This window comes from Lutjanus erythropterus, chromosome 2 (assembly GCF_056507025.1).
Source record: "Lutjanus erythropterus isolate fLutEry1 chromosome 2, fLutEry1.hap2, whole genome shotgun sequence".
NCBI lineage: Eukaryota > Metazoa > Chordata > Actinopteri > Lutjaniformes > Lutjanidae > Lutjanus > Lutjanus erythropterus.
This window is the reverse complement of record NC_139318.1, coordinates 7983643-7996591: the sequence shown is the minus strand read 5'-3', so window position 1 is coordinate 7996591 and position 12949 is coordinate 7983643. Positions and strand designations below refer to the sequence as shown.

Genomic DNA, 12949 nt, shown 5'->3' with positions numbered 1-12949 from the left:
TCATTGCAGCTCTTACAAACTATTACTTTAACCACTGGGACCTTTGGTAAGAGTATATGTGACAAAATAATCTAAACTTAAAGGTCCACTTACTAGCTTTCTGAACTTTCAGCCACATCTCAGTCGTATTTCAGAATGAAACTGTGAAGGCTACTAAGTCAACATTTGAGCCCAGAGATTATTTTGCTACATATGAATTAACTATCAATTGATTATAAAACATATTTATTACTCTTTACTTACTTATTTGTTAATATTGGACCAATAGCATCCCCCTCCACACCCGCCATCTTGCACACTGGACCTAACATATTTCAATCAGTAAAGTAACACAATATTTCCCAGTATTAATTCATGTGACCAGTGTTTCCACACTAGAATAAAGTGCTTATTTCAATTTCAAAACGCAATGATTCATGATGAATAACACATACAAGTGGTTGAGAAGGGATTTGTGTGTGGTATTCACCATTCTTCTGTTAGCCTTTATTTCCTGTCTCCAGATAGCGACCTGCGTCTCCTCTGTTTAGAATTATCTCTCATTTTCAGTTTCAGCCTCCCATGAGGCCATGGGGGGCTCGGGGTGGGAGGTATGGAGCATTCCACCTGGACTGTGGTGAGTTCGCAGGCCACTGCGTGTTTGTGTTGCATTACACATCGCAGCCTTCACAACACCACTGGCTCCACCGGGCTTAGGCCCCTGGGATTTAAGCACGCAACCACCAGAGGCCAGAGAGACGGAGAGAGAAGAGGGAGAGGAATGAGGATGAGACGTGGGATGATGTTGGTGTGTGTGTGTGTCAGTGTGTTGCTCTGTCCTTCTACGGGTTGACTCCCCTGTCTCCTTGTCGAGGTGTTTTGTTAACCTCGTCTCTGGGAAGCGAAGGGTACACACGGCATAACGAGCAGATAAAGTAAGGCAGGGCAGTCGCACACACTCGCCCAAGGCCTGTGCCGAACCTTTCCCACGCGTGTATACACAAACACAAACACATATCCACATAATCACTCGAATAACAGCTTATCCAATGTTTATTAAATGTTTCCAGGGTGAATGTCAGGCCCGTCTTTGCGCTGCCCGTCACACAGGCAGGTTTTGGTCGTCTTGGGTTGTTTTTATCACCGTCTGATGCTCCACCAGCTGGATGCCTCGACCCAAACGCAGCGCCCTGCCCAAGGCTACGCTATACAACAAAGAGGGATCAAACGCTGCACATGGCTTTGATGAAAGCCTCAAAACTGCAATGGAGTAAATCAGAGCAGGGCAGACCTGGACTCCATCCACAACAGGAGGAGTGGGGGCAGGACCTGTATATATAAGAGAAGAAATAACCTCACAGAAAGCAGGGTTCATTATTGTTCACCAACACTTTAGATTTAGGGCTACTGCAACTCAATTCACAAAAAATGCCCATGTTGCAGAGATTTTATTATCAGCTCTTGTTGTGATCTCTCTGAATTTTGAACTTTTCTTCACAGAGAAATCACTTTCCAGGTGTGTTAACAAAAAAGAAAATGACACACTTCTTCACTTACAAATGAATTCATTAAGAATAAAGCACAACCTTGTTCAGTTGAGTTTTCTGCTACAGCCTCACTTAGTCTGGAATGATAGAAGGATACAAAGCAAATCATTTACAAAGAGTTGTATAAAGAGATTTTGATGTAGTTCCCACCTTGACTGATTGGATTGGTTGAAGAGATAAAATTATAGAGCAAACTAATTTATATGGAGGAGGCTGTGGCTGGCGTTGTTATCCTCTGGGCTCTGCACTAACACCTCATGAAAACATGGACAAGCAAATTTGGCTTCTTAAGTTTACTGAAGAAATACAGCCGTTTCTGAGCCTTCTTCACCAAAGTGGAGATGTGTGATGTACCAGTAGAGTCGTGGCTGTACATATGAGCTAAAATGGGTAAAGCTTCAATTTCGAGGTTTCATAATTTCATGGTAAATTGGTGGTAATTACTAAGTAATATATTTGAAATTTCTTAGAAATTACCCACAGATTTACTCCAAATTACTCCCAAATTTATGTGATAATTAGCCAGTACCATTTTCATTGAAATTTCCTATTTTCATAGTTGATAATTACAAAGCAACATATTGAAATTTCTCTGAATTTACCTGCAAATTACCTCCAAATGTCATGGTAAGTATGTCACAATTTGCAAGTGTCGTTTTCAAGCAAGTAGTAGTTGTACTTGCTAATTATCATATATTTACCATAAAATTTGGGTTAATTTTGCTGTTCATTTCAAAGAAAGTTCAAATATATAATTTTATTTAACTTTAGCCAAACGAAATGGCGAACTTAGAAGACTTTGCCACAACACCTCTGGTCTATCTTTCTTCATCTGTTCTTGAAAGTACTGTGAGTGATGAAGAGTGAGCTATACCTTGCACATTGGTTGGCAGTGTATCGGTCAAAGGTCCTCTCTACAGCAGAACTACAGAACTCCTTGCGCTTCCTTGGGTCCTCAGCAATACACCCAGAAAGTGTGAAGTTGGTCGGATGAACAGCTGTCAAGAAAATCGAAGGACACACATACTGTACATATAGAGACTCTTTCCAGCTTTCATTTGAAGTCATGTTTCTGGCCTCTTTTAGCTCTGTTTTTGGTCTCTACCAACTCCTGAGGGAAATACCTGACTCTTCAGCTGCTAAATGTCCCACTTTGTTCACCAGCTTGTCTGGACCAGTTGGTTTTTGGAACTTTTTTTGAGACAACGGCTGCCTGCTGCAGCCATAAATAACAGTATGAGAGCAATGAGAGTGAACCAAAACAGTAAAGTGGCAGGTTTACACCTAAACAAAGAACTGAAACTCACTATAAAGCTCTGTAAAGCCGAGGGGAGCTGCAGATTCAGGTGATAGTTCTGTGTAGGTTCATCACCAGGTTCTGAGGAACCAAGAAATAACCCGAGACCCGAATTGTTCTTGCTGCTAAAAGATGCTAAACGCTCTGTAGAGGTGAAGGTAACAGCTGGTTGACAACTGCCTGTGAGCTTGCCACTAAAAGCGATACTTTATCAATTGGTAATAATGAAATATTAATTAGTTCAGCCTTAAACAAAAGGTCCACACTCTGGTGAAGGATCGAGGCCTTGGTGGTGCTCCAAAGGAAACTGTGTCGCCCTTATGAGAGAGTGAGGTCACCCCTGAGGGCGGATGTGAGCGGATGTGGCTGAAATGTGGTGGAGTGGTAGAGAGGGGGGTTATCGCAGCGATGAGTGCTAAATACTGACACTGTCTGGAGGGCAAGAGAAGAAGAAGGCCATCAAAGAGACAGAGGGAGAAAGAGAAAGAGATTATCTGAACTGTTGAGAGAAGGAGATGAGAGGGTGTAGGAGAGGAGGAGCTGTCTGACCTCTCGAAGGATGATATACTAATTATACTACCACCTTTACTAATAGTACTAAACATAACAGACTTGTGCTAAACTTGTAGTATTTTTCTCTTTTACTTCTGAAGATGAAGAGGATTCAAAGAGCTACCAGTTGATCTGTATATAATAAAATAAATAAACTTTTTGTACATATCAGTTCTATCAAATGTAAAACATTTGGTAAAGTGACTTTGTGTTGTGTATCATAGCTTTGTCAATAATCTGATAGTGGAATTCTGTCTGAATTCTCTCTGGATGTGTGCCACAGCTTGATTGAGACGGGCTAGCAGGGCTTTACAGAGGTATGTGTGGTCTTGGGAACTCATAACCCGAGACTCATAAAACAAGCTTGGGAAACCTTAAGGAAAAGTATGTCTACTCGTACACAATGGTGGCCTAAAAGTTAATTTTGTTGGAATTTGCTTTTACTTTATTCTTAAGGGCCATTTTGATATTCAGACTGGAGTAGCTTGCAAAGAGAGAATTCCTTTATAGTAAAAGAGTTTTATTTTACACTTAAGTGGTTCTACATTTCACAATGGATGCTAGCTTTAGCTCCTATAATTTAAGCGAGCATGTACCACTGCGTAGGCTAATGCAGTGGAAAACTGTCAAGCCATGGACAATCTACAAGATATGAGTTAAAAGACTTATTTATCATTATGCAGTAAGGCTGTATAGCGAGATTTTGCAGATACTTCTGTGTCTGTTGCCAGACGGCAGCAGGGTGAACAGGCTGTGGCTGGGGTGGGTGTTGTCTCATAGTGTCCTCTGGGCTCTGCAGGCGCCTTACCTCCCTGACATCACTGATGCTTGGTAGATACGTACCAATGATTTTCTGGGCCATTTTTATCACCCACTGCAGAGTTTTCCTGTCTTGGATCATGCACATCCCATGCCAGTTTGTTATGTTTCCAGTCAAGATGCTTTTAATTGCTCCTCAATTTAATGTGCTCTATTTATTTTTTATTAGATGCTGATACTTTAATATGCTTTGCTTTCTTTCTGAGAGGGAGAAAAGAACATCAGTGTTGACGTCTGTTTGTTTAAGTAAGGAGATGGAGTCAAAAGCCTCATTTTCACTGCATGGTACGGCTTGATTCAGCTGACTTTTGATACCAGGCAATAATTTCGTTGTCCACTCCAGATAGTACCCCTTCAGTGTAGGTGGGATTCTTTGCTGATCACCATAGCAAAACTGCCGTGACATCATCTTCAGATGACTCAAACACAGGAACAATGGAGGACAAACCTTGTTGCAGAAAAGGGGGAATGCAGCGATATAAAAGACTGCTGTGTTTGGCACAGAGACCAACACGATTCTCTCTGACTAATCAGTGGTCTGCAGTGTTTTCATTCCACCTTTTATAGACTTCTGTTTCAAAACATTTAAAGTAACCTTTAGAGGTGGTGGCATTTGTCTCACTTTGGGCAGAGCCAGGCTAACCGTTCCCCCGTGCTCCCAGTCTTTTCAGTGCTAAGCTAAGCTAAAAACCACCTGCCTCCACCGCTGTACACATGTGAGCAGTATCAATCTTCTCATCCTGAGAAAGAATGTAGAACTCTTCCTTCAAAAAGACTTAAACACTGTTGTTTAACGTTGTGTTCTGATCATTCAAGTGCACGAATAAGTCATTCAAAGCAAGAATTGCTCATTTGTGTGCAAAAATGTTTATTTCTTTTTGAAAATGCCAAGAGAGACAGCTGCCAACGACAGCTTAGATGTGTTTGACGCTGCATTGGAAGAAGAAGACAACACCTTGAAACCCTGAGGGGAAATGACATTTTTCACTCTGTTGTAATTTGAACATACACAGGCCTGAAATACACACACATGCACAAACTGGACCTATAGCCATGCATCAGAGAGATGTCAAAGTAAGGGGGCCACACATATACATATAGTCAGGCACCCCAAGCAGTTAAGAAGTCAGGGCCTTGCTCAAGGGCACCTCGACAGTGTACTTTGGTCCGTGCTGGACTTGAGGCAGTGACCCTTCGGTTCCCTAACCAAGTCCTCATGGACTGAGCTGATGCTGCCCTGCAAAAAAAACAATAATCTATATCAAATCTATCTCTATTTAATCAAGCGAGTTTAAAAGCACAAACAAGAAAATACAAACAGGTAAACTAGTTTCTTTGTTCCTTTGAATTGACAGTGATCTGTCTATTTGTGCCATGTTTGAAGACACAATCATTTCTTTCAAAATATGTGAAACTGCATCAGAAACGAGGAGTTATCTCCTTGGCAAAACTTTCCATTGTTTGAAAAAAATGATTTTTAGACTCCACACTTGTTTAAATGTTTGTTTCACACTTTGAGTAGTGTAGACTGTACAGGGCTGCTCCCTCTGTGGGAGACTCGCTGCCAGCTTATGAGAAAACCTATTTCTGTAAGGTGCAGCTGGGCCTGCAGATATGAGACTGAAGTGAGGTGAGGTGGATGTGTGAGGGTCAGGGCATCCAGACTGATGCTACTTTCTCACACATCTTAGATTGTGTGTGTGTGTGTGTGTGTGTGTGTGTGTGTGTGTGTGTGTGTGTGTGTGTGTGTGTGTGTGTGTGTGTGCTGTATATCTCCCTGACCCGTCTGGCCTGGAGGTGGTGTGTGTGATAAGCCACTTTCCCTCCTCTCAGTGTCCTCACAAAGCAGACATTTATCCCAAACATTCCCACAACGTCATGGGAACCAACCGTCTGTAAACAAGCTCTGCTTCATCTGAGTGATGCTGTTAAATTCAGTCACTTCTGTTTTTACTGTGACTGTGCTGTATCTTACTTTTACTACTTTAGATATCTAATTTATTACTTTCACACTAAACAGCTCCTGTTGTGTTTTTCTGTCAGGTACCTGGCCAAGCTGTCGTCAGTGGGAAGCATCAGGGATGAGGAGACGTGCGAGAGGTTACGAGGCCTCATCCAGAGACAGGTACACACCTCTACCTACAGTAATGACTTAAATTCTAAATGTGTACTGTGGACAAAACTCTTTTTCTACTTCTACTTCTTGGACACACACTAAACTCACAGAGTTACAAATGTACCTCAGTGGGATTCATCTGTCCTTGAGGGCTTTTATTCAATAAGTTCAATCTCCTGTGTTCAGTCCCACTGTTATGTCATGGCAGTGCTCTTTAATGCTTTAGAAATAAGGTAAAAGTTTATATATAAAGGTGCTAAATTGATTTTTTTTTTTACTTCAGTGAATTTAATCTATAAAGGAAGGAATCTCTGTCTGTCTGTGTCTGTATGTGTGTATGACTGTCCTTCACATATCTCAAGAACTGTACATCCAATTGAAGTTTTTATTGCAATGAGAACTGAAGTTGTTTATTTTGTAAAACAGCGGCACTGTCCCCTGGGCTTAGTCCTTTCTTTTTTTTTTTTTACAGAAAAATACAAAAAGAGTGCACGCACCTTATGTTAGATCTTAATACAGGGGAACAAAAACGTGCAGGCATTTCAGTCTGCAAAAGTCCTTCAGTGTCATGGTTCTGTCCTTTTGCAAACTTAGTTTTAACAATTAATGTACAGTTAATCACAATATTATCGAAAACGCAATATAGCCACGTGCAGTGTCACAGACTCAGAACCAAAGGAAAAAAAGGAAGAATGTGTGAGAAAAATAGCTTTACAACGAGGTTCTGTAGTGCTTTAGTGTAGGCTTTGGCATTTTTTTGACTTTGGGCAGAGCCAAGCTAACAGCTCCAACCTGCTTCCAGTCTTTATGCTAAGCTAAGCTTAATACGTCCCGACTCCACCACTGCACACATGCGAGCAGTATCAATCTTCTCATCTCATTCTGAGGAAGAATGTGGAACTTTTCCTTTAAAAAGACATTAACACTCTTGTTTAATGTTGTGTTCTGATCATTGGAGCACACAAACAAGTAATTTGAGAGCATGAATTACTCATCTGTGTGCAATTCTTTTTCCCCCTTGTCTCATTCATGTTCCCCAGAGGATGAATACTGATGACTTTTCCTATAAAGCCACCAGAAAGTTTACATTTTAGGCTTTTATTGTAATATCTTGAGAACTGTTGGACTGATTGCCATAACAATTGGTACCGATGTTCATGGTGCCCAGAGGATGAATCCAAATGACGTTGGTGATGCTATGACTTTTTCTGTGCCACCAGGAGTTCAAATTTTTTCGCTCTTTGCTCCAGGTTCAGATTTGTAAGCGCAGTGTGGAGGTGATGGATGCGGTGCGCCGTGGGGCCCAGCTGGCTATAGATGAGTGTCAGTTCCAGTTTCGCAACCGTCGATGGAACTGCTCCACTCTGGAGACCATGCCAGTGTTTGGCAAAGTGGTCACACAGGGTAAGATTGTACACTTTTCTGACAACTGCTCCCTGCAAATATCTGGACGCAGACTAGACGCTGATATGACAGACAGCACTACAGCTGGCTGGTGTGGATAATTTCATGCCATTTTAAGACATTTTGACATTTTTGCGCTTGTTTCCATTTATATTGGCTTAACCAGCTCCTGCATGTTAGCGACTGGCCTCTTTCCCTCTGACTTTAATGCACTCTTTATCTTTATGCACACTGTTTTTTTGCCATTCAGAATGAGAAGGTCTTTTCAATACATAATGACACAATATGACTGTGTGTTTGTGTGTGCGCCCGTGTGTATGTGTGTGTGTGTGTGTGTGTGTGTGTGTGTGTGTGTGTGTGTGTGTGTGTGTGTGTTAGGCACCCGTGAGGCAGCCTTTGTGTATGCCATCTCAGCAGCCAGTGTGGCGTTTGCGGTCACAAGGGCCTGCAGCAGCGGAGAGCTGGAAAAATGTGGCTGTGACCACAATGTACATGGAGTCAGCCCAGAGGGTACGTCTCTCTCTCTCTTTCTCTTACACACACACACACACACACACACACACACACACGCACACACACGCACACACATACAGAGGAAACAGAAGGACCAACTGATCCAGTACATTTTAACACTATAATTTTAAAGACTAAATAATGTGACATTTTAAATAATTAGGCCCGTTTAATTTTGAAAGGGCATCTTATCTTCATGTGATTATAGCCAGATTTTTTTTTTTACAATATGAATACCAGGTCTCCCATTTTTACCATCAAAATATAACTACTGAAAAGTGGATGCAAAATAGCGTCCAAGTGTTATGATAAAGTTTAAAAGCAGATGATAGCGCCATGCTGATTACCACTTCCTGTGTCTATCTTAATATCTTGTCACAGGGTTCCAGTGGTCGGGCTGCAGTGATAACATTGCATACGGAGTGGCATTTTCTCAGTCCTTTGTGGATGTGAGGGAGAGGAGTAAAGGCCAGTCCTCCAGTCGGGCTCTCATGAACCTGCACAACAACGAGGCTGGCAGGAAGGTAACTCGCTGCCCCTGCGTACAATGTGAATTAAACACTAATCCAACGACTTCAAAACAAGTCAAATCATGTGAGATGCAAAAGACCAGTATCCAGCTTTTTTATTTATTTTATTATGCTTATTTGCTCTTGCTGTATTATGAACATTTACATTTGACTGAGTTGTCTTTGGTGAAAACTGGGACAAAAAGCAGGAATACTTGAGCAGATAGTTTATCAATGAACTTTAAAAAAAAGGGCAGTAGGATTTGCTATTTCTTCCTATTGAATGTTTGCCATTAAATTAATAGTTTAGTTTGTTTTGAACGACACACCTCCAAAAGCGTTCCCTCACTTTTTTGCATATTGCAATATTTTTTGCATTAGCCCTGATCCATAGCAACAGTTACTGAGCTGGTCCAGTCTACAGTTCAGACAAAATATGCAAAAATATGCAGAAGATGTGACACTTAACCACAATATCATACAGCTCAGTCTCTCTTTCTGTTATAGAGGGAATGCAAAATTTATTGTGAGGAAATGCAAAACTTGTATTATGAAATGATGCAAAAGACAAAGACAAATAAAGTCACACTATGACCTTTTATATACTGGAGAGAATGTTGAGAAATGTTTTTCAAAATAAGTTTAGTTTCTATTATTTTTTCTTTCTGTATTAAAAACGATGATGACAGCAAGAACAATGAAACCTGAAATAAAGTTGTTAAAGCCCTAGTCAAGGTTCAAGTTAACTGAGACAAGCGCAAGTCAAGTCTAAAGTCATCCATCCATCAGGTTAAGTCTTAAATCTTTTTTAAAGCCACTCAAGATAAATCAAACTCAAGACCAAGTCAAGTCTCAAGTAATTTAAAAAGTACAGGTCAAATGTCAAGTTATTTAAGAAAAGTCAAGGTCGAGTCTCAGGTAATTCAAGACAAGTCAAAGTCAAGTCTGAAGTTATTCTAGTTTAGTTCACTCAATTCTCAAGTCATTCAGTCTTAAGTCTTTCTAGATAAGACTCAAGCTTCAAGTCATTCAAGACTAGACATACAAGACAAGTCCAAGTCAAGTCTCAAGTCATTTTAGATCAGTCCAGGTCAAGCATCAAGTTATTCAAGAAAAGTCCAGGTGAAGTCTCAAGTTCTTTAAGACAAGGCAAGTCACAAGTAATTCGAGACAAGTTAAAGTTAAATCTGAAGTTATCAAGTCAGGTTCACTCAAGTTATTCAAGTCTTAAATCCCTCTGCACACAATTAGGCTAAATTAAATTTAAAGTCAGTCAAGTCAACTACAAGTCACATGAAGTTTTAAGTAATTTAGGATGAGTCCAAGTTAAATCTCAAGTCATTCAAGACAAGTCCCAGTCAAGTCTCAGGTCATTTGAGATAAATCCAGGTCAAGTGTCAAGTTCTTTAAGACAAGTGCAAGAGAACTCTTAAGTAATTTAAGGCAGGTTTAAGTCAAATCTCAAGTTATTCAAGTCCACTCAAGTCTCAAATTATTTAAGGCCACGTTTTAAATCTTTCTACGCTGAATCAAATTTGAAGGTTTAAGACAAGTCAAAGTCCCAAGTAATAGAATGCATGTCATATGAGCTCTATGAAGTCCTTCAAGATGTGTCCAAATCAAGTTTCAAGTCATTCAAGACAAGTTGTAGTCAAGTTCATTCAAGACAAGTACAAGTTAAGTCTGTAAGTTACTGAAGACAGGTCTGTGTCAAGTCTTTAGGCACTGAGCTCTGAAATATAGTCTGTTAAGTCTCACAACAATCAAATCAAAATCTAATCCCAATCCTTGGATATATCATGGATTGTCATTACATTATTTGAAGTTCTGTCTGTTAATCTAAGGCTCTTTGGCATCTCTGCAGGCCATTCTGTCCCACATGCGTGTGGAGTGCAAGTGTCATGGCGTGTCAGGCTCTTGTGAGGTGAAGACCTGCTGGAAAGCCATGCCCCCCTTCCGCAAGGTGGGCAACGTCATCAAGGAGAAGTTTGATGGTGCCACTGAGGTGGAGCAGCGAAAGGTGGGCACCACCAAAGTCCTGGTGCCTCGAAACTCCCAGTTCAAACCTCACACAGATGAAGATCTGGTCTACCTGGACCCCAGTCCAGATTTCTGCGACTATGACCCGCGCACGCCGGGTATGCTGGGCACGGTGGGCCGCCAGTGCAACAGAACGTCAAAGGCCATCGACGGCTGCGAGCTGATGTGCTGTGGCCGGGGCTTCCAGACACAGGAGGTGGAGGTGGTGGACAGGTGCAGCTGTAAGTTCCACTGGTGCTGTTACGTCAAATGCAAACAGTGCCGCAAAATGGTGGAGATGCACACATGCCGGTGATGGGAGTAGGGTGCACAGAGGGCACTGCTGATGGACAATTCAAACGCCCCACACTCCTACTCCAAGGCAGAGGGAGTGAGGAGGACTTGTGAAGCTCCCTCTTCTCTTGCTTGAACCACCCCACCCTCCTACTACTGGTCGACAGAAACAGACTGAGTGGCTGAGAGGTCGAATGTCATCCTATTCTTTAATGCCACCGTAATGGATATCAATAGATTATGCATGGGATTTCCTACAAAGCTACAGAGGCAGTTTGTTTCTTCTCAAGTAGAGAGCATCTTTCACTTTCTGTCTCCCTCCCTCACTCTCATGTTTGCTTTGTCATTGATGCTTCTTATTTTTGTAAAGTTTAACTTATTTGTTGAGACTGAGGAGATTGACGGGGGGTGGACCTAGAAGGAGGGGACAGATGAGTGGAGATAATAAGGGACAAAGTGGACCCGTGGGTGGGTTAAAAGGGTTGGGGTGGGGTCAACAGGAGGGTTGTTCGCCCTCTGTCCTTGCTGCTGCTGCTGCTGCTTCGGGGACTCACTTTGAGTGCTGGATGTCAAAAAGGGAGACGCCGAGTCTGTCAGAGGACGGACTTGAACAGCCAAGAGGAACGTGTCGCAGATGGACTTTTCTGCGATTTGCGTCCCGAGTGTACATGGCTGTGCCGCGCTGAGGTTCAGTTGCCGTTGAGTCATTTATTTTGCCCCCTGCAATGCCCTGATGCTGCTCCACTCACACACACACTCTCTCTTTCTGTCAGAGGGGGGACGATGATGGACAGGTAAAAGCCACTGTCAGCTGCTTCCTGTCTTTTCTGTAGGCCCGTAGCACTGGCAGGTGATGGCCAAGAGACACAAAAAACACACATACACCCAGCAAAAACACATCTGTGTATCCACAGCTGCTACCTGCAATAGAAAACTTAGAGAGGCTCAGTCCCTCCCGTTTTGGCGTACCCAATGGGACCAGACTTTGGAAAAATTATGAAGGGTACTCAATGGTGAGAGACAAATAATCTTTTGTTCCCATTTGAATTGTGTCGTGAATTACACCTATGATGTTTGTCAATTTAAGAGGCAATTTTACAAGACAAGTCTAGAGCTGGGTATTGAACTCAGACACTTTTATGGCACTGCATATTCATTTTTGATCGCATCAAATTAATGTCCCCAACAATGGTTTCTGTCATTTTAGGTTGATCTCATCACAGTGATGTTTGTTCAAGTTTCATTTTTCTGATCAGTTTGGTTTTGATTAGTTATTTGAGGATATAAAAACTTTTTTTTGTGTGTCAGAGGATTGTAACAAGATTGGTTAGCAAACATTATTCACTGTAGAGGCCTGCAGGAAAATTGTTTTGTGTATTTTTTATCACCAGGTTATTTGAACGGCCTCATTAATGTGTGATGTAATTTGATTTTTGTTAAAATGGATTTGGAACTGAAAAACAAATCATTCAGTAACAAATATTGAAGTCAAGATTTCTGTACCAGTATTGGTATCGAAAATCTTTGGATGATACCCAAATTGTCTCGCACAAAATACGTCATCAACACCAAAATCACTGTCCCTTCTGGCAGCAACTCCTGGTCCTTTTATCAGCTGGGAAGAGAAAGAGCGAGCATGATCCATTTTTATGTGACTACGTCTCAGTACGAAAACACACTTTTTCTTAACTTGCAGAATTATCTTTTACATTGACAAACATCAAATGTGTCATTTGTGTTCCAATTCAAACAGAATCAAAGAAATATCTGTCACACGCCATTGTCTATCTTCATATTTTTTCTGAGTTTAGGTTCCATGGTGGTCCACCAGAAGGGGAGGGTCTTTGCCTCTCTATATCAAAACAGTTTTCAGATCAAATTTAAAATGATGTGTTTCCAT

General features: G+C 41.5%; 1 protein-coding gene across 1 annotated transcript in view; it reads left to right on the top strand.

Moving 5' to 3' along the window:
* wnt4 (wingless-type MMTV integration site family, member 4) overlaps nucleotides 1–12211 on the top strand; it is a 34275-nt gene extending 22064 nt beyond the window's left edge. The window contains exons 2-6 of the mRNA XM_084727258.1: nucleotides 6238–6319; nucleotides 7561–7714; nucleotides 8093–8224; nucleotides 8609–8751; nucleotides 10601–12211. Of these exons, the coding sequence (XP_084583384.1) occupies nucleotides 6238–6319; nucleotides 7561–7714; nucleotides 8093–8224; nucleotides 8609–8751; nucleotides 10601–11071 (982 nt within the window). The 3' untranslated portion in view covers nucleotides 11072–12211. The remainder of the gene's footprint in view (nucleotides 1–6237; nucleotides 6320–7560; nucleotides 7715–8092; nucleotides 8225–8608; nucleotides 8752–10600) is intronic.
* Nucleotides 12212–12949: the final 738 nt, after the last annotated feature.